The sequence below is a fragment of the Artemia franciscana genome, chromosome 2, assembly GCF_032884065.1.
Source record: "Artemia franciscana chromosome 2, ASM3288406v1, whole genome shotgun sequence".
Classification (NCBI taxonomy): Eukaryota; Metazoa; Arthropoda; class Branchiopoda; order Anostraca; family Artemiidae; genus Artemia; species Artemia franciscana.
The window spans coordinates 19,761,025-19,783,611 of NC_088864.1; the positions used below are offsets into that span (position 1 = coordinate 19,761,025).

General features: G+C 34.3%; 1 protein-coding gene across 3 annotated transcripts in view; it reads left to right on the forward strand.

Annotated features, from left to right (window-relative positions):
* The window catches only part of LOC136038376 (muscle LIM protein Mlp84B-like), a 61,503-nt gene that overhangs the window by 30,476 nt on the left and 8,440 nt on the right, over window positions 1-22,587 (forward strand). For 2 of the 3 annotated variants that reach the window (XM_065721451.1, XM_065721447.1), the window contains exons 4-9: window positions 1,651-1,762; window positions 4,351-4,447; window positions 5,869-5,956; window positions 14,933-15,059; window positions 16,891-17,057; window positions 19,593-19,728. In XM_065721451.1, the coding sequence (XP_065577523.1) occupies window positions 1,651-1,762; window positions 4,351-4,447; window positions 5,869-5,956; window positions 14,933-15,059; window positions 16,891-17,057; window positions 19,593-19,728 (727 nt within the window). Of the gene's footprint in view, window positions 1-1,650; window positions 1,763-4,350; window positions 4,448-5,741; window positions 5,827-5,868; window positions 5,957-14,932; window positions 15,060-16,890; window positions 17,058-19,592; window positions 19,729-22,587 lie in introns of all 3 variants that reach the window. The other variant, XM_065721457.1, reaches the window with a different exon arrangement.

Below are 22,587 nucleotides of genomic sequence, written 5' to 3' on the forward strand. Positions count from 1 at the left end.
ATTGTCAACTAGTAGTTTTCTTCAAAATAAAGGATTGACTAATAAAATATATTTTGAGTATAAATCGTGGTTGCAGGGGTGGTTGTATCCTAATAAGAATCAAACGTTGGCCCTTGGTAGCTAAAAAAATGTGCTTAAAAAAACTGGCAAATGAGAAAAAATTGTCATATCTAGCTGATTCAGGAATGTCATATTGAAGATTTCTTCGTAAGATGTACTCTACTTCAATTTCGTAAGATGACTTAAAGATGACTTTAAAGATAATTTATTTTAAAGTTTCCCAAATTGCATTGCGCATTTTCCTACAAGAATGCTTTTTTCTTTTATAGACTGATAATTTACGAAAAAATGTGGAATGTTCTAAAATATCCTAGTAATAAAATATTTTCTTCAAATACAGTTGAAGCCTGAACTATGGTTTATATCTATATTTTCAAAGTATTAATGGTGCTATTTTAATTTTTTTTTAAATAATAAAAAATGGTAGAACAGGCTAGCAAGTAAAGTAATGATTTTTAAGGAAAAAACAACAATATTTAGGATATTTCTGTAAAAGTTTTCAAGCTCTAACATACACTCTACGTAAGCCTGCCTCTTCTTCAGTGAATTTTAAGACCTTTCTTAAATATGAAATGGTGAATTAGACAACAATTAGAAAAGTTTATGCTAACATTTATATAAGAAAATTAGTTTTGAATGATATATAATACTTCTAATTCTTATAATTCTTCTTCATTTAAATGCTCAGTAGTCTCATTCTAGTTCAGTACCAACAAGTTGATCAATCCTGTTGGTCATCCTTTTTCTCATCAATGCTTAAATATCTCCCTCCATTGATTCACATGACCAAATAAACATTTTATGCATACAAGATTACAAATAGTCTTTAGATACAGAAAGATATACTATTATGTCAGTATATCAAATTTTTATTCAACAGGTTTTGTAACTATTAGTATAAAAACAAAACAAAAAAGTTATGTGAAATGGGGATTACCGATAAGACAGTGATTAAAATAAAACTTAAAGTGACCGGAGGCACCCGCCACCGAGGAAAACCAAAGAGCACGCTCCCTTAAGACCTACGAAAACGGCAGAATACCCTTCCAGACAAGTCTCATCCCAGAGTGGGAGGACATTTACGAAGCGGTTAACTTCAGGAAATATTGGAGGCTACTCGCTGAAACTCTGTATCCCTTTGGAGGCACTGGAGAAACTAAAGTCTAAGATCTAAGCAAATGATTCATTTATATTGAACTTCCTCGGGAAAATAGAATTCCACTTTTATAGTTTTCTGTTTTTCTTTTTATAAAAGATTGTTTTTGCGAGTAAAATTTCTTACTACTACTTATTTGCTACTATTTTTTTTTCTATTTTGCTAAGGATGCTATTGTCAAAATGCCAAAATATTCACTCGGGTTTCATTCTAACAACTGTCTTCGCAAACAGTCCCCTTCCACGTACGTTCTTGTCCTTTGTGTGACGGAGAGTTATATGGTCTCCATTCATAACTTGAGAGTTATATGGTCTCCATTCATAACCATTCATAATTGATTAGGGTGAGGAAATTGGAGACTTTTTGAAAATAAATTGTAAATAAGGTAAATCTTGTCTATTTATTTTTAATAACTGAAAATTTGAAAATTTCAGCCAAAAGCACCTTATCTTTGATACAACAGTGATCAAAGCAAAAGATGGCGAAGGTTGTCCACGATGCGGAGGAGTTGTATACAACGCTGAGCAAATGCTAGCCCGTGGGAAGGTAAACATTTACTATGTTTTATTTTGTATTTTGCTGAATTGTTACCAAAGAGCATGGGGAACTGATAACTTTTCTATGAAAAAAATGAACTGACATCATCTAGAATGAGCCGGTAAAATAGGATATTTTTTATCGTACAGATTACATTGTGAGCTATAATAATCTGATTACAAAGAACCTTTGCACTCTAACCTCTTTTTTCACTCGCGGCATTGCAATTGGCCGAATATAAAAGAACCGTTTCTACCTCAATAATAACGTAGGTATCTCTTTGTATACTTTTAAACCTTGCCTATGTTTTGCATATTTGATTAGCACTAATAGTTTCCCAAAGAATAAAATACAGCTTAAAATAAAGGATCTACTTTCTTTCAGAAAATTTCTGGCTGGATAAAGAACAGTTCAGACTTTTAACTGAAATCCAAATTTGGATAATTTGAATTTATTAATTCTGCTGGGTGAAGCTGCAAGGTCAGTGGTGTTAGTAGTTAATTAACTTCTATTAAACTTATATTAAAGTACTGAAGCATCTTCCTGTATCCGTTTCTCATACTGTTTGGTTTAGCTCTTACAATAGTTACGAAAAATTGGTTGATTCATTGACGATCATTATAATGGTAAAAACAGGACCGTATAGTAACTGTTAAAATGAGTCTTTGGTGAGAAATGACCAGCTTCAGATGTCAATGTACATTATAAAAGCTGAGATCCGTAGCTAAGTCGGTTAAAAAGCTAGAGTTTACTTGGTAATATACCTCCGATATGTCTGAAAGCCTTTCATTTTTTTTGAAAGACTTTCCATTCTGAAACACCTGTATTTAGAGCTCTGAAGTTTTTTCTCAATGAAATTGAATATTAGGGAAAGGTTATGTGACGCTAGTCATTCGTCATTGTCGCACCTGTATTTTTTTGTTTTATTGTTTATTGTTTTTTTTTTGTTTTTTTTATTATGTTTATTTAGCAATTTTTTATTTTATCTGATTTTTCTTCTATTATTAGAAGCATCTACTACTAAAACATATTTACTATCAGAGGAGAAAGTCCTCTGCTAGCGATCTTTATGTCATTTCTCGTTTTATTTTCTACTATATATAGTATTTATTAATTATACGTTTGTTTCCATTGCTTAATACTTTATTATTTTAATTATTATTTCTATTACTTTATATTTCCCATTTTTATTATTAGTGTTCCTATTCCTATTCCTATTCCTATTATTTTTTTATTATTTCAATTCCTGTTACTCTATACTTTATTCCTTTTACTTATACTTTATAGTAAAGCTGGGCGTGTGATATTAATTAAATAATTAAGGATACTTGCTTTAAATTATCACCAATTCTCCCTGTTGGGACAGGATTGCAAACCCCAGCCAATCGCCGGAGGATGGATTTAACGCCCACGCCAATATCGATTATTATATTGTTTCAAAATTAGTTCGCATGCCTGTTTGTTGCTATATTTACTCTTGGTTCAGTTATACGTGATAAGCAGCGCTGGCAGGGAAATTGTGTATATACACATACTGACTTATTTACTGTAAATAAACATATCCAGTATGATCAAGATGATTTATAAAAAAGTTATGTTTTGTTGTCACAAACATAAAGAAAATCAAACGCCAAAAACCCTTAAAGTCAAGTTTATTTCTCCTTTTTTGTGTATATTAATGGGGGGGGGGGTCCCATTAACAGCATGAGCCATCTGTTAATGGCTCATCCGGGAAATTCTATTATTTCAAGGTATTTGATGTGCAAGTTATGAACGTCATCAAAGTTATAAGCTAGAAATTTTTTTTCTTGCAAACTGATTTTTGGAGCTCTCCGATTGTATATTATGCTCTTCAAATGTTTTGCTTTTCTAGGCATTGGCATAAATCTTTTTGCGAGGGTGACTTGTGTTCGAAGGGAACTTCATCCAAATTTAAATATCTAAAACAGGTGTATAAGTTGACTTGGATGAAATCTAAGAAAATATTACCTCCCAAAGTTTACCTCCCAGAGTTACCACAGGTGTATAAGTTGACTTGGATGAAATCTAAGAAAATATTACCTCCCAAAGTTTACCTCATAAACTCCTTTGACACAAAAAGCCTTTAAGATAATGTTTCGTCAAGGGTTTGAAATACAGATTGGTTCAACAAAGAACATAGAATCACAACACATTGTCACAATTGTCACAGCTTGATCCTTGTGTAGATTTCCGTTTGCCTTCAATGTCTTTTTCGCTTTTCTTCCTGTTTTTACACAACTAATTATCTATTTGATTTAGTTGGGTAATCAATAAATATTATCAATTTCCCAATAGCTGATTTTCTTAACGCTCGGAATATAAAAATCCTGAAAACAGTGCGATTGACATCCAGAGCCGGAAAGTAATATTGACAAAAATCCCATATTGATATCCGACTTAACGCTGATTTTCATAATTTACGCTCGGAATAAAAAATAAAATCCCGTTAGCAAATAGCAAATAGTCGTTAAAACTGTCAATCAAAGAAAGAAATAATTATCTATACTTACAAATTAAGTTTTCAAGCTTTCTCGTTACACTTTTGCTTGTATATATCATGTCTTTTGTTTTTCTAGGCGTGGCACAAGACCTGTTATAAGTGTAATGAGTGCAACAAACGCTTAGATTCGACCAATACCTGCGAAGGACCCGATTCCGAAATTTACTGCAAAAGTAAGTATCTGCCTTTTCAAAGACCCAGATCCATATTTAATTTTGATTATTTTCTATCAAACCAATTTCAGGGTAGACAGTTTTGCAGAAAGTAATAAAACTTTAGTCCCTGGGCTTTCCTCAGAGTTGAGTTTTGCTTATATAAGCCTTTTTGAACCTAGTGTATAATTGTTGAAGTCAAGCATGATTTATATCCAAAACCGATATCTTATTTTAATTTTAAATATGTGTAATAATGTAAGGGAAGATATTTTTGAAGAGGGAAGACAACTTTAATGCTGGGGCTCTCCTGAAAATTTTGCTTATGTAAGCCTTTTTGAACCTAGTGTGTAATTGTTGAAGTCAAGCATGTTTTTTATCCAAGACTGATATCTTGTTTTAATTTTAAATATGTGTACTAATATAAGGGCAGACAGTTTTTAAGAGGGAAAACAACTTTAGTGTTAGGGTTTTCCTCAAAATTTTGCTTACATAAACTCTCTTGTACCTAGTATAAAAATTGCTGAAGCCATATCCAAGGATAATTCCCCGTTACTTTACACGAAGTTTCTCACATCTAAAAAAGGAATAGCATCAACCAACGATTTTCATAATTTGAGATGAAAAATAGATACTTGTAAATATAATTTGCAACTGAACGACTTGGCCCTATTTAGACAATGAAAGTGTTGAATCATTAGAATACAAAGCGCCTTTGTAGGCTATGTTATTTGAAAATAGTCCTATAAATTATAATAGTTTATCATCTCGTCTTCTACTTATGGGGAGATTCTACCTAACAAAACATAAACCATGGACTTAGTAAAACTGCCTTTGTAAAATTTAATTTAGGACTGGACAGCAAACATAGCTTTCGTTACTGTCTTGTATTATTTTTTGTTTTTGAGTAGATTTATGAACTTAAAAAATAAGGGTCAGTGAAGCATCTCAACTATGAAATAAAAAAAAATAGAATAAAATAACGACCTAAGCAATTAGACACTCAAGAGGCTAATTTGCCTCCAAATTAAAAAAAAATTATCAATTTACTATTTTGAACGTTTTACTTTTGTCTTCATTATGCGTTTTTTCATTTTCGTTGTGAAGGTTTGTAAGAGAAGGCTGCACTAGGTTCCAGCCTATCTTCTCCTTGAACAAGATTTTGTGTATTATTTCTCCCCCTTCTCTAAATGGGATTTCTGGGTGTGTTCCCATGATCCCGTCGGCTAGAGCTGAACGACTTTAATATCGTGAAAAGTTTGTTACAGCAATTATTTTTATTCAGTATATTAATGTACTTTATGTTTATCTACAGCGTGTTATGGCAGAAATTTTGGACCAAAAGGTTATGGATTTGGAAAAGGTGCGGGTGCGCTACAGAGTGACTCAACATTAAATGGGTATGATATAAATTTTATATAATTAAATATTTTACATTTCAGTGTGCTATGGAAAAAATTTTGGTCCCAAGGGCTACGGCTTTGGAGGTGGAGCCGGAGCGCTCAAGAGCGACACTGAATTCGGAAGAGAGTATGTTGAAACTCGTAGATGTAGTTATGCTTGTTTAGAGACTTGCTATAGGCAGCTTGGATTAGATGTTGAGCTAGCAAAACTTTTCTTTTTAATTTACCCATAGTTACCACAATATTATATCTTTAGTCTCCACCAAGTTGTATTGGTACAATTTGGTACCAATAAAATTTGGTACCAAATTATTAATAATTTATATTTCTTTTTAAATTAGAAATAATTTATATTTCTCACCGAACTATTTTAAAGAAAGAAGATATTGAAATGTAATTTTAGTCTAAACTGCTTTAATATCTATGCTTAGATTTGTCAGATTATTAGAATTTAGATACTACAGATGCACAAAAACGCATATTTTTTTTTTTACAAGAGGAAGTTATTGGATGGTGGGTGAATTAAAAAAAAAGACACAAAAACGCCTTTTAAAGGATTTTTTTTAGTTGAAACAAAAAAGAAATAATTTTGTTTTTTTTATGCAACTTAGAATTTAAGGTATACCAGTAGCCTGCAACTAAAAGCATGGTTTTAATTTAAATAAAGTGTGACTTAATTTAATAAAATAAACTTAATTTAGATAAAGTGTGACTTAAAGTGTGACTTAATAGACTGCAAAAATTTAAGAAACAATATCTTTGGGAATTTCAAATACGGAAGATTTTCAAAGTTCTTAATTTCTTTACGATCAGCATTGTCATATTTATAATGTCCTAAAATTAATGTTCTCAGTGAGCGAAATATTGGCAAAAACAAAAATGGAGGAAACTGCCGGTAATTGAGGATATTTTCCCAATAAATGGCGATTTAATATCCAATAAGACCGTTCCGGTGAAACAGTAACCTATTGGTAACAGGTACTACCTCAATACTACGTGGGAATGTTTTTGCTATTGTTTGAAAGTCATGGCTGTAATGTATCGAGTTAGCTTAGTTAAAGTCTGACTAACTTCTGTAAAGCAGAAAATTTACGTTTACGTTTCATTACGATCCAGATTTAAGGCTGGTGATCCGTGTCCATTTACCCAAATATTATTAACGGTATATTTTCATAAGCGGTTTCCATAATAATTATTTTCAGTGGAAGCTGGAAAAAAAGATAAAGCTTATAGCTTCTCGATCTGTAATTCTAAGCATTTAATATAAGAGAATTGAATGCACGGTGTCTTTAAATTATTGAATTATGTATATGCTATTTTAATAATGCATTTAGAAAATGAACTGCCAGAGGATTTTGGGGCCCAGAGTCTTTCCCCCGCAATATAAAACCGGTATAGCAAAGACTGTTTCAGGTTTGGGGGAGAAATATCCCCCGAATTTTTGTCTGACTTGTTAAAAAATAGAAAAAATGCATTTAAACAGAATTTACATTCGTTTTTAAAAGTCACCAGAACAAAATTCCACAGAAACTATTTACTTAATTATTGACACCCAATAATGAAATAGGTTAGACCCACACTAAGACATAATCATGACAAAATCAGGGCACATATAAATAATAGAAGTATGCCACAAGAATGGGAGTTATTAGTTATTAGGGGGGGTATTTAAGTTATTAGAAGGAAAGATAAAAAATGAAAATTAAAATAATTACTAGGGATAAGCTTGAAAAGAAGTTCACACTAAGTTGTGTTCAGAAGACAGCAAACAGCAAAAACAATATCTATACAAGCCTACGGTGCCCCGACGCCTTTTTTCTCGAAAACGGCAGATTTCTTTTTTTGAATTGACACCCTCAATATTGTTTATAAATTGTCTGTTGATTGAAATTGGAGACCCCTTTAGGGTTGAAAGCCTTTGGAGGAGTTTCAAACCGCAGTTCTTTTGTTAATGAATCACTTGATTCCAAGCTTTTATAGAAAGCCTTTCATATGAAATGAGTCTCAGATTCAAAATTGCTTCGCATTAATTGCGCACGCATTGCGGCAGAACAGTTTTAATAATAATTTGCATACCAGGGAATAAGCTTCACTGGATGATCATTGATTGTTTGATAAGATTTTTGAAAATTGGTTAGTTGTTCGTTTTCAGGTGTGAAATACGATCTAGATAGGTCACGACTTTGGAAAAATCGTTTTAGAAAAATATTTTACTATGAAGAACGTCACAAATATTCAGACGGGCAATGCTCTGATGGCTATCAAACAGTTCGTGGTAATGAACTTACAGTAAGGAGTAGCTCAGCCCAATAGTAAACAAAACTGTAATAACTAAATTTTGATACAAATAGGTCCATCAGAAGAATTACCACCTTCATGCTGATTCCAAATATATAAGATTACCCATCAAAAGCTATAATCCTGCTAAATTTGCCTGATTTTCGAAAAAGAGGGGGAGATAAACCTCCCCAAATATTCAAGAGACATTATTGAAAATCGCAACATCGGATTCAGCGTATCAGAGAACCCCACTGTGGAGGTTTCAAACTCCCATCATCAAAAATGCGGAATTTGAAATTTTTAGTAGAAGAAAGACCATAGATGCGATATTATAGTTATTATATATATATACATATATAAATATGATTCCTTTGTTCATCAATTCACAAAACCACAAATTAAATAAATATAGCCACTACTAGGAGGTCAAATAACCTGTGTGTAGTGACTCAAATAATTAATTAATTTGCATAATCAATAACGTATAAATCAATAAAGAAGAAGAAAGAGAAAAAAAGACTAAACCCTCACAAGGGACTTACTCTCACCCTGCATTGAACTTTTTAACCTGTGGTTTAAATGAAGAAAGCGATGTAGAGTCCATAATGCTGTCCGGAAGGTTATTTCAGAGGGTTACTCTTACGTGACGAAACACATGAGCTGATCTCACAGCATTTCTCTTCTCATATACTATTTTATCCGCATTCCTAGTACGATAAGAATGATATCGGAATTAGTACAAAAAATATTCAGAAAATAAGCTGGCGAAATACTATTTAAACATTGGTATACCAGTGTTAATAACTGGTGATCCCGTAACTGACCAAAATTCAAAATTTTAAAATGGGAATAGCAAAAAGATGTATCTCTAAAATTAGAACATTTCCCCAAAAGACGAACTGCTTTATTCTGAATTGTCTGGATTCTTAAATAATTAGCATAAAAATTGCTTGCCCAAAGAGCACACCCATATACAATGTAAGGTTGGATAATCGTACCATAAATAATCTTTAGAACTGAAAACGGGAAAAAATTACAAAAACGACAAAGTAAACCCAGGCTTCTTGCTGCCTTGGATGATATATTTTCACTGTGTTTTTTTTTTTTTTTTTCCAATTCAAATTACAATCAATAAGAAATCCCAAATACCTCGTTTCAAAACTTGATTAATAATAGTACCATCAAAACAAATATTTTTCCAAAGAATTTATCACAACACCGGTACGGCTTAAAATTATATAATTAGCTTACCAACATTAACACTTAAAAAACTGAGACTTTTCAATGTATTCAGGTACTGCAAAACATCAATTGCATGAACTATGATATCTAGAAGGTTCTCCTCTGCAATTGTTATTGCTGTGTCGTCTGCAAATCCTGTAAGAACTGCACCAGGAAGGTAAATTCTTAACATATCAACATATACTAGAAATAAAAGTGGTCCCAAAACAGATCATTGTGAAACACCACAATTTACTCGTGATGCAGCACTTGTAGTATCATGAATCGCAACCCGCATTGATCTTCCATGCAAATAGGATCTAATCCATTGTAGACAATTATCCCTGATACCCAAATCACTAAGTCTATGCAGCCTTTTTAAAATTAATAAAAAATTGTTAACGGGACTTTTCCGCTTTCAAATGCAATTTTGATATTACCAACCAAATGATGCATCGTATGAGTTGTTGAGTGACCCTTTCTAAATTCAAACTGAGTATTGCATAGTAATCCCAAAGACTCAAGATATCTATGTAGTCGCCCATGCTTAGTTTTCTTTAAAAAATTTGAAAATAAAGGTAGGATTGATATTAGTCTCCAATTAGTCATCTCTTGGTTGTTTCCACCCTTGTGCAGTGGTATGACTCTTGCCTGCTTTAGAGCATCTGGAAATTGCCCTTTCTCCATTGATAGATTAATCAAAAATAAAATAGATGGTAATGGATACTATGCAACAGCTTTAAAAGCTTTTAGACTTAAGCCATCTATCCCGGCAGAAATCGACTTAATTGTTATTATAATCACCTTTTCAAACTCTAGCATAGTACAGGGCTCGATAACCATTTTGTTTCCAAACCCTCTCTCACCAATAAAACATTCACTAACAGTCACATCACTAGATTGAGCAATATCACTTTTAACTTGAGTCCTAATCCTTGAAAAATATTTACAAAAGTCATCAGCAATATGTTTCGGTTCAACTACTTGCCTTCCATTCACTGAAATTCCATCAGTTTTTCAATTTTTACATTCACCCTTCAAAGCGTCATTTATAATTTGCCAGGTACCTTTCGTGCCACCAGCATTTTCACTAAACTTTTCAGAATAATAATTTCTGTTAGGAGATCTCCTAAGAGAGTTCACTAACTTCCTTGATCGCTTGAATATTTCCAACCGTTCTTGCGCATTATATTCCAGACAGAAACGGTAAACTTTGTTTCTTGTTTTTAGTATTTTCTATTACTGCAGCATTAATCCATGCTTTCCCAGGCTCTTTTTTCCTTTTCTTCACAATTTCTATACGGTAACAAGAATCATACCCCGGTAAAAGCATATTTAAAAACTTATCAAAAGCAACTGAAACATCTTCCTTTTCTTCTAAAACTTCATCCCATGACATACAACTAATAGCCTCTTGAAATCTTCTCAAATTTTCCGACTTCAGTTGCCTGATTTTCATTCTTTCTCGACTCCCAGACTTCTCTTTACTCAAAGACTTCAATGAACAAATTATAGGGAGATGACCAGATCCCGATGCAATTACAACATCACAAACGCATTTAGAAATCAAACTTCCAGGCATAAAAAATTATCAATTAAAGCTGCTGAATGATCAGTTATTCTACTTGGAATTCCAGTTGTGGGAAAATGATTAGACGAAATTAACAAATTAAAAAAAAAACAAGATTAAGCCCACTAAGATGTAATAGGTTAAAATTCAAATCACCCGCATAAATACAAACTAAATTACTCGCTCTTATTCGCGACATAAAACTTTCAAAACTCTCAAAGAACTCATCAGGAACAGCATTAGGAGGCCGGTACACCAGACAAAACAAGATCTTTTCGTTTTCTAGCTGCACCTCAATTGTAGCAATTTCAACCTTACCTTTGTTCCAACAAGTAAAATCATCCCTCTCCCTGTACCTTAGTCGATGCTTCAGTATGAGAGCAAGTCCACTCCGCTGCATTGAAGTTCTTGTTTTTGGAATCAAAGAATAACCTGGGAAAGGATACGAGGAGAGAAGACTCCCCATGGTAAGGAAAGACTCACACAGGCCAATAATACCATTTCGGCCATCGCAAGAATCTAGAAAACTCGACACCTCTAAATACGATGATGTAATATGGCAATTCGTCATATGGCAATTGGCAATATGGCAATCCCACTGTGAAATCCTCCAATACACCTACATCTCCACTCATAAAATTCACATATTTACTATAATGCCATGATTTGACATTTATATCTGCAACATCAGGGTTACTTTTAAACGGTCTAAATTATTTCTATTTGATGACATTTAATGGCATAACTTGAACAAGGTATTAACAAAGGACAAAGGGTTTTAAATTCATAAAGCACAACTATAAGATAAAATAATTCATAAAAGAAACTTTTAAAATTTAATGACATTAACATAGACAGGAAAAAGAAACAAGAAAAAAGAAAAACAGGGGAAAAGAAAAAAGAGAGAAGAAGAACTTAATAAATACTAAAGCATGTCCTCGATTGACCAAACTCTACGTGGAGTGTCCTCATTGGGAAGGCGAATAAAAACATGCCCTTGCTCAGACTCAGCACACTTGTTGCCATATTTCTCACGAGCAGTGTTAAGAAAATTTCGCCGCTGGCGGTTTAGATTTTCCGAAATAAAAATACCACTTTTTGCAAGTTTCTTCTCGGCTGTATAAACACTTTTCGCGATCTCTTTGTCACGGAATGTAATCAGAACAGGGGTAATTTTATCAGGCCGAAGTAATTCTAAAGGCAAATCGGTGCACTGTATTTATGTCAGCATCAGTTATTCTGTCAAGTTCCATCTTCCTTCGGAGGATATTTAGCATGGTAGTTCTCAGGTCCGAATTCGGGTGTTGTTTAACGCCATTGAAAATGAGCGAATTTAGTCTCAAGTCTTGGTCAATATCATCTATACGCCGCTCAATCCGAAGCATTCTATCATCTAGAGATTCAAGGTGACTTTTCATAGACTTCAGTTGTTTTTCAGTTTCAGTAAATTTCGGGGTATATTCCACAATAATAGATTAATAGACTTCAGAAACGATGTTTTCAAATGAGAATTGTGTTTTATCTATCGTAGCTAAGCGAGATAACATCTCTGTTTCAATGTTCTTTGTCAAGTTATCCTTGGTATGATCAATTTCTAATTCTGTTGCCGTTAATCGTGTTGTTACTTCATTAGTCTCACTAGCAGCACTTCCGCTCTGAGCGGCTATAGTTTTTGGAACTATGGAAATGGACTCACCAATCTTTTTTGCCTTCTTAAATTTTTCAAGGTAGATCATTATATAAACATCATTCGGTTTATATAAAGAGACTTACTGCCAAGGTGGTGTTTAAAGACCCCCTTAATAAATCAAAACCAAGTTATTGGTTATCAATCCAATAAACTGTTTCCCAAATGAGTTATCGTGATGTACTAAAATAATTTTGTGTTTGTTTGTGATTCCCAGGGGTGATCGTATCAGAACCAGCGGTTCTAGAACATCAGAAGAAGGCTCATTTGAACAGAAACTAAAAGTTCTAGTACCCTTTTCAAGGGACCGAAAATATTGGGGGTAACTAGCAGGGTTGTATACAGTACTTTTTTGGGCGGGGGGGGGGGGGGGTTACAAAAGGATTTCTCCGGGGAAGGGTACAAAAACTTTAAACAATGCATCAAAATTTTCTTTATAGTCACTTTTTTGCGCTTTCACAAGTCGGACAAACATTCCGAGGGGGGGGGCAACACTGTTGTAAACACCAACACTGGTGTTTAAAGACCCCCTTAATAAATCAAAACCAAGTTATCGGTTATCTATCCAATAAACAGTTTCCCAAGTGAGTTATCGTGATGTACTAAAATAATTTTGTGTGTGTTTGTGATTCCCAGGGGTGATCGTATCAGAACCAGTGGTTCTAGAACATCGGAAGAAGGCTCATTTGAACAGAAACTAAAAGTTCTAGTACCCTTTTCAAGGGACCAAAAATATTGGGCTTAACTAGCAGGGTTGTATACAGGACTTTTTTTGGGCGGGGGGGGTCACAAAGGATTTCTCCGGGGATGGGTACAAAAAATTTAAACAATGTATCAAAATTTTCTTTATAGTCACTTTTTTTGCGCTTTCACGAGTCGGACAAACATTCCGAGGGGGGGCAACACTCTAATTCCTGGATGCGGCCCTGGTAACTAACCCCTCTCCCGCATTCTTTTTGAACCCAAAGCTGCCTGATAAAAACCTTGGTCCAACAACTGTGCCTTTGGGGATGACAAAATCCCCCAACAGCTCCCTGGGGAAAGGGCTATAAGCTCGAAAATTTGCCCATTGTTTGTGCATAGTATCTATTTTTGGGAAGTATACAGGTATTTTTCAAGGTAGAGGGAGGACTTTCTGCTGGGGGGGGAAGTTGCCAGGGATGAATTTTCCAGGGGAAATTTTAAAAGGGAAATTATAAAGAAATCATCTACGAAATTTGTTTTATATTCGGATATTCTGGGGAATTCTCTGGGGAATTTTCCGTGGAATAGATTTTCTATGGGTGAAACTCTCCAGAGGAGAATTATCACCAGGAGAGATTTTACATGGGTGGATTTTCTGTGGGAGAAACTTTCCACTTGAAGGGGGAAGATTTCTGGAAAATTTCCCACTTGGGGGCTGTAGCATAACTTGTACTATCAGAAACTAAATAAAAACCAATATTTTTCCAAATGAAAGTATGCTAGTGAAAATGTTTCAGGTAGAATTGTTCAGAAGAAATTTTCTGGGGGAATTCGCAGTGAGGATTAAATTTCCCGGCTGTAATTTCCTGTGGGACGAGATTTTATAAGGGATTAAATTATATGCGAGGAGCTTTTGGTGGTGGGGGGGGGGGGTTTCGCGGAGGTAGTGGCAGCTTTCCTGGCATTATTTGGGAAGCGATCAGAAATAAAATAAGTAAAAAAACGAATTTTTTCAATTGAAGTTAAGGAGCAGCATTAGAATTAAAATCGAACAGAAATTATTCCATATGTAATACCTTGCTCTTTATGGTATAGGTTGACGTTTTGTCCCAATTTTTAAAGAAAGACCCCTGAAAACAAGGGCAGTTTAATTAGAATTAGAAGCTTTTTTAAAAGTATCAAACAACTTTAGTGTGAGGAAATGGGTATTGAGGGGGAGGCAACCCCTCTCATACGCGATATTATTTCCCTTTGCTTTAAATTTGATTTCTTTCCTTACTTTCAGTTGAAAAAAACGTTTCTTTTTTATTTAATTCTTCCTACGGTAAATAAAATAAATGAAATCGACGTAGTCTTGTGAAAAAGATTAAAAAAAACTGAGGAACCTATCTAAAGAAGATATAATAAATGTTGTAAATTACTTCAAAAGCACATTAAATCATGTGTCAGAAATATATACAAAATATATGCATATAAATACATTAAGATATTATAACGTTATAATAAATTGTGTTTATATCCATATATGAATGGCACAGTTTCAAGGTTTTGGCTTTATTTACTTGTGAAATGCTGCCGTACATTTACATTCTCTATCGGAAGTTTAGATAATGGGTATTGGGTATACATTATTATGTGTAAATAAGAAACCTTAATTGCAGAAGTTATGACGGTGCCAGGGCAGTTTTACGTCCAGATACTAAATGCATATTAGCTCCAGAAGGTCAAGGTTGTCCTCGTTGTGGTGGGGTTGTGTACGAAGCTGAGAAAATGCTGGCCAAGGATAGGGTAAGCCGATTTCACTTTTCTCCCCTAGAATTTTATCGTAGAAAAATTATGGAAACGTGACGTCATGATACCAAGCGTGCGAAGATTGATGGCCCGAGTCACTGCGGAAGCAAAATAGGGGTCATTGTCAGGGCCTAAAATCCAAGCACGGGTTAAAATAAAATTCAACAGTAATAAAAAAAAATAAGAGAATAAATACTTGTCTGATAAATGCTTAAGAAAATCGAAATGAGCTTTTAAAGATATTTTCATAATATTTTGCCCTTTAGTTTTGAAAGTATCCCTTTTATTAAATTTTCTTTTATTTAATTAAAAAAAATGTGGGGAAATATCAGATATATTTTCTCCTTTTGTTTAACAGTGTCTGACAATTTACGTTGTTGTTTGTTAGTTGGAATTTATTTGCACGAATATTTAAATACTCTGTAGCATGAAGAAGCTACAAATTCTTCAAATTAAATATTTTTTTTTAACTGAAAGTAAGGAGCAACATTAAAACTTAAAACGAAGAGAAATTGTTCCATATATGAAAGGGGCTGTCCCCTCCTCAACGCCCCGCTATTTACGCTAAAGTTTTTACTGTTTTAAAAAGTAGAGTTGTGAGAAAGAGTCAACTTTAGCGTAAAGAGGGGGGTGTTAAGGAGGGGACAGCCCCTTTCATATACGGAATAATTTCTGCTCGTTTTAAGTTTTAATGTCGCTCCTTGCTTGCAGTTAAAAAAACCTTGTTTTTTTGTTTAATTTATGAACGTTTTTGAATTAATGCAGGTTTTGGTTTTGGCTCAGCGCACATGAATAATGGAAATGAAACTTGCATATTAATTTCACTTTTCTTGGTTAAATGGCTTTCTCAAAATTTTGATAGAGCGATTTTGAGAAAAAGGGTTGGGGAGGGGACCGATTCGCCCTCCAAATTTTTGGTTACTTAAAAAGTGCACTAGAACTTTTATTTTATTTACGAACCTTTTTATTAGTAATGAATTTACGTAATTTACGAATTAACTTACGTAACGAACTTCTATGTTCTTATATTTTATTAAGTATTTGAGAGGATTCACCCCCTCGTCAATATCTCGCTCTTTACGCTAAAGTTCGAATCCTGTTCCAGTTCTTTAAGAATGACCCCTGAACCACAAAGGGTTTTATTAGAATAAATAGCTCTTATGAAAGTACTAAAAAAGCTTTAGCGTAAAGAGCGAGCTGTCCCCTCCTCAACGCCCCGCTAAAGTTTTTTTATTGTTTTAAAAAGTAGAGTTGTGAGAAAGAGTCAAACTTTAGCGTAAAGAGCGTTGAGGAGAGGACAGCCCCTTTCATGTACGGAATGATTTCTGATCGCTTTAAGTTTTAATGTCGCTCTTTACTGTCAGTTAAAAAAAAACTTGTTTTTCATTTAATTTATGAACCTTTGTGAATAAATGCAGGTTTTGAATTTGGCTCACCAAACATGAATAATTAAAATGCAAATATTAATTTTACTCTTTTTTTTACCAATAATAACCTTAAAATAACCTAATTTTGATTTTTGTTCCAGTTTTATTAAGAACGACTTCTGAATAACAAAGGCTGTTTAATTAGAATAGTAACCTCTTTTAAAAGTTGAAAAAAAACTTTAGCGTAAGAGCGAGCTATTGAGGCGAGGCAACCCCCCCTCAAACAAAATTTTCGGGAGATAGGTGGGTTCAAACCCCTACCTCGTCAGATGAAGCCTTGGTTTTAACTGTATGACCACTACCATTTTCATGAATCTGTTTTGCTTTCATACCCAACAATGATATATATTACTGACCTTACTTTAGAGCTCATTATAGCTGAAGTCTACTATATTTTTCAGGTTTTCCATAAAGGCTGCTTTAACTGCCACGACTGCCATCGGCCCCTCGACTCCGTGCTTGCTTGTGACGCACCGGACAAAGATGTATATTGCAAAGCTTGCTATGGAAAGAGATTTGGACCAAAAGGTTTTGGCTACGGTAACGCTATAGTTGCCCCAGATGCCTTGTAAGTGGAGGTGCTTCGTATTCTTTTGACCATGGGTTCAGAAAACTGTATTTGTGACTAATGTCGGTTCGCACTTTCCACCCGAAAAAAATTCATTTTTCGCCACACTTAGAGGTGCCCCCGAACAGGGGGGAGGGGAGGGGGAGAGCTTACCCCAGACACAAAATTTCAAATAGATATTCTACCGGCTAATATTATTTTGTAATTTCGAAAATTTATTTTCATTAAAATAGAATCAATAAGAAAGTAAAAATAGAAAACTATTAATAGTAAGAATTAAAATAATTAAATTATATTAATTGAAATTATTAGCTTTAAATACATAATTAATATGATTTTATTAACAATTGAATAATTTAGACGATAAATACAAAAATGAATGATTAATTAATGAATAAATTAAGAATAATTTTGTTAATAAATAAAATTGTTGTTAAAATTTGGCCTGAAAATTGTGTAGAAGACCGGGAGCGGGGGGCTGCTAATCAAGATTTGGCTCTGGGCCCAGTAGAGGCCAAGCTGCCAGTGGTTGCAAGTTCATTCGTCTTGATGGTTAACCAGTTTTGTCAAAGTCTTTAAACAAACTATTCAAAAGACTTGTATTTCCCCTCTTCTCAATCCTGTTTGAACTTTCGATTCTGCGTTAAAAATGAATGCTATTTCCAGTTTAGTGTGACATAGTCTGATTTTTTACTGGATTTATTATGTGTCAGCCGTTTTGCGTAAAAAAAAAACACACCGTCAACCCTTTGGTAGATTACGCTGCTTGGGTCTTTAAGACCACGGGAAAACTAAAAAGAGTTTGTTAGTCATTATGGTTGATTAATTGAACCTTTAATAATCAAAGATAAGCCTACAAATAAATCCTTGAATTCTGATGACATTTACTTTAGTTCCATAAAGTTATGATGGTACTATGAAATCCTGACTGTTTTACGAACTTTAATGTGAACTTATTATATCTCTTCGCACTGTCCTCTTGTGAAAGTATTTGTTATATCAATCCAAATTGAATACTTTCTTAAATCATGCGTTCAATTAATATTCTTTTTTTTTAGCTGGGTGTGACAATCAATTTCCTCCTTTTCCAACAGTTCGTGGCAATGAACTGTAAGTAAGAAGCGACCCGGCTCAATAGTAACAGAGACTCTAGAAAACGGGATTTTGGTGCCAATAGATATATCAAAAGAATCATATTTTTATGCTGATTTCATATATATAAGTTTCATCAAGTATAGTCTCATCCATAAAAAGTTACGAGCCTGAAAAAATTTGCCTTATTTAAGAAAAAAGGGGAATCACCCCCTAAAAGTGATAAAATATTAAAGAAAATCACACCATCAGATTCAACTTGTCAGAAAACCCTATTGAAGAGGTTACACGAATCCTATCTGCAAACATGTGGAATTTTGTACTCTTTGCCAGAAGGAAGGTCACGGATGCGTGTTTATTTGTTTGTTTTTGTTTGTTTGTTTTTCCCAGGGGTGATGGTATCGATCTAGTGGTCTCGGGATTTTGGTGCCAATAGATACATCAAAAGAATCAAATTTTTATGCTGATTTCATATATATAAGTTTTATCAAGTATAGTCTCATCCATAAAAAGTTAAGAGCCTGAAAAAATTTGCCTTATTTAAGAAAAAAGGGGAATCACCCCCTAAAAGTGATAAAATATTAAAGAAAATCACACCATCAGATTCAACTTGTCAGAAAACCCTATTGAAGAGGTTACACGAATCCTATCTGCAAACATGTGGAATTTTGTACTCTTTACCAGAAGGAAGGTCACGGATGCGTGTTTATTTGTTTGTTTTTGTTTGTTTGTTTTTCCCAGGGGTGATGGTATCGATCCAGTGGTCTTAGAATATCACGAGAGGACTCATTCAAAGAGAAATTGAAATTTCTATTGCCCGTTTTAAGTGAACCAAAAAATTGAAGGGCTACTAGGCCCCTTTCCATGCTTATTTTTTTCCCCAATCACCTAATCAAAATTTTGAGATATCCATTTTGTTCAGTCGGAAACCTAATAACTAAGTCTTTGAGGATGACGTAATTCCCCACAATCCCTGGGGGAAGGGCTGCAAGTCATGGACTTTGCCCATTGGTTATATATTGTATTGGTTATTGGGAAACATACAGATTTTTTCTGGGGGGATTTTTCCTGGTGGAGGGGGTCAGGGGGAAAGGATTATGTGTGAGGATCTTTTCAGGGAGAATTTTTTTTATGGGGAAGGGAAATATCTATGAAAGGGGCACCGGATTTCTCAGCATCATTTAAAAAACGATCAAAAATAAAATAAAAAAATAAGTTTTTTCAAATGAAAGTAAGGAGCAACATTAAAACTTAAAACGAACAAATATTATTACGTATATGAGGGGGTTTGCCAGCTAGTCAATACCTCGCTCTTCTTGCGAACTTTTTTTTATGAACTTGACAATTGATATAAATTGTATAGTAACACAAAGTTGGTAACAAGTTATTTGCTTGGTTAAATTTCGAAAATTTAAAACATAATAAATTCCTGTTGTTATATAGCAACGGATATGAAGACTTTTCGAACAGACCAACACTGATTATCGACACGACTTCAATTATGGCAAAAGATGGCGAAGGATGCCCCAGATGCAAAGGGGTCGTTTTTGAAGCAGAGAAGATACTTGCAAAAGGGCAGGTAAGTGATTATACCCCAATTTAGAATTAAATTCTAATATTAGCAGCGATGATTCTTTTTAGATTTTTGAAATCTAAAATTGGACATTAAATTGAAATCTGACAATTGTTCATTAGAAACGAGATTTTTACAGTATTAAACGACAAAAATGGTGTTTTACAAGGGGGCACCATTTGTAGGGCGGGGATAGCCAATGCCCCTAGTTTAAAAAAACTTTTTTTTGGCAGTTTCATTAAAGCAAATTTAAAAAGGCCAAAATCGCCCTCTTCAAGATTAAAGGTTTTTGTGTATCTTATTTTCTGATGATTTCTGAATGAGAATGGAAGAAAACTTTTGTTTTACCTATTTTTTAATTTTCTTATGAGACCGATGGAAGTAAAAAAATCAATGTATTTGAGTTTATTGAGTATATTTGTTTAATATCATATATGGGAGGTGACAGATTTTTTTTATTCGACCTTTATTTCGGTAAAAACGTGTTTCCAATTTCTTAATTTTTTCTAAGAAGTAAAAAGTCATTTTCAAAATTTTCTTACTGTTGTAGAATAATTTAAATAAACTTGAGCTTCGAATGAAGAGTAACTTTTACAATCAGTAAAAATTACAGTAAGTCTAGTTGCTCCGAAAAAAAGTGATTAGAAGTAAATGAAAGAATTTCTAAAAACAAATATGCAAAAACTGCTTGGTTATCCCTTAATCTTTGCTGCAAATTCTCATTGATGAATCAATTTCTTGCTATCGCTACGAGTTTTTAAGCAGGGGTGTCATTAGCAGGATCAGATTTGCAGCTTTAGCGCTTCTAGGCCCAAGCGTTTTTACCGCTCCATTTTGGCAAGTTTTAAGGGAAATTCCTGAACATTTGACGATAGTGGAAGTACTGAATGAATTACAGCGGATAGGCCGAAAATAATGCAAGATGGAGGTGATGCCAAAATCTCAGTTGCCATCCTTGGGAAACACCTGATAGTTTATAAGTGGTCACAAAATTCCTGTGTTGTTTTAAAATCGCATTTCATGAAGCGCAGTGGTGGAGTGAACCTGACCATTTAACGATAAACATACTGCAATGTCCCTCCTCAAGACTCATCAGAGCAGCGTATGATGAATTACTTACCCTGGGACAAAAATCGTCATGGCCCTTCCATGTCAAAAAACTAATGGACAGTACAGGTCTATCGTATGCATGGAATGGAGGAGAGAGTCCAATCTCAGATCAAAAAGCCTTTCTGTCAGAGATCCAAACAAGGCTGGAAGACCAAGAAATTCAGAAATGGTGGAATGACCTTAGCCAGTCGGAAAGCTTAAGTTCTTACTATAAGGTGAAAGAAAATTATGGTGAAGAGCTATATTTTAAATTAGGGATTCCAAAAGAATCCCTGAGGTCTTGGATGCGGGTGCGAGCAAACTGTCTCCCTCTTCACAGTATTTGGAAAAATAGGTGTCACCCGGAAATGCGGTATACTTGCCCAATTTGCGGTGATCTTGATGGGCTAGACCATTTTCTTTTCAGGTGTCAGGGGCTAAATGAGCTAAGAGGGAGCTTTCTTGGGGTGGGTGGTCGTGAGCCCCTTTTTGGAACTTTGAAGTCGACGTCGAAAATAAATATAGTAGCAGTGGCAAATTTTGTCCGGAAGGGTCTTGTTATTCGAAAGTCAATTGTTACATAATTTAGTTTGTTTGTTGTTATATATGTATGTATACGGCCTGAAAAATGGCTTTAAATACAGTCATTCATTCATTCATTCATTCATATCCATCCAATTTTGTTATAAAAAAATATCATACAGTGATTGTTTTTTGCGCCCCATGGTATTGTGTGCTTCTAGGCCCAGGTGTTTTCACCCCTCCAGTTTTGCAAAATTTTTTGGGGGAAAATCCCCGAAAATTTCACGATAGTGGAAGCACTGAACAAGTTACAACTGGTAGGCCAAAAGTAATGAAAGATAGAGGTGATACCGAACTCTCAGCTGCCATCCTTGGGAGACGCCTGACAGTTTCAAAGTGGCCACGGAATTTCTGTGTTTTGCGCTTAAAAACACTATTCATGAAGCACAGCGGTGGAGTGAACCTGACACATTGAAGATAAACATATCCATCCAATTTTATCATACAAAAACATATTACTTAGTGATGCGCCCTATGGCGTTGTATGCTCCTAGGCCCGGGCCTAGTGGACCTATTGGTAAATCCAGGCCTGATCATTAGGATTCGTCGGAACTTTTCAAAAATTGAGTACAAACAAATTTTAGAAGGTCAAAAGATCTTCAAATTTGAGAGTTAAGATTTGGGAGAGGGGTTTTAGGTTGTTCCTCTTCAAGTATTTAAACTAGCTTGGTCTTAGGATCTTTTCCGATGCATTTATAACACTGCTGAAGATTGTTATAGCATTTATATTGTACATACACCAAATATTAAGCTAGTTAAACGCAAACGACCTTCTCGACACGCTCTTCCGAACATCCACTATTGTATGACTATGCGTCTGATGTTATTCCTTAAGATGAGAAAATAATCTTTCATCAACTTCAACAGTAGGGTTCAACCCTCCAATTTGAATAGAGTTAAGTAGTAAATTGTCGGCATAAACTGTCCTCACATGGTTACACCAATAAACAGCGGTTTTATTATTGATTTCTAGTTTTTGTTCACAAGACTCTGTTATTGTTAGGATGTTAGTTATTGTGTTATTGTTGTTAATTCCCTTGATCAACAGTAAATGAAATTCAAAATTTCACGAAACAGGGGTTTTGAACCGGTTATATAGAGTTCATTTTCACGGCACATATGCTTATTGCCTAGCAAGAGATAACGATAACAAGAGCCAATGTAGGCATTCTTTGACTTAATCCTCGATTAAAT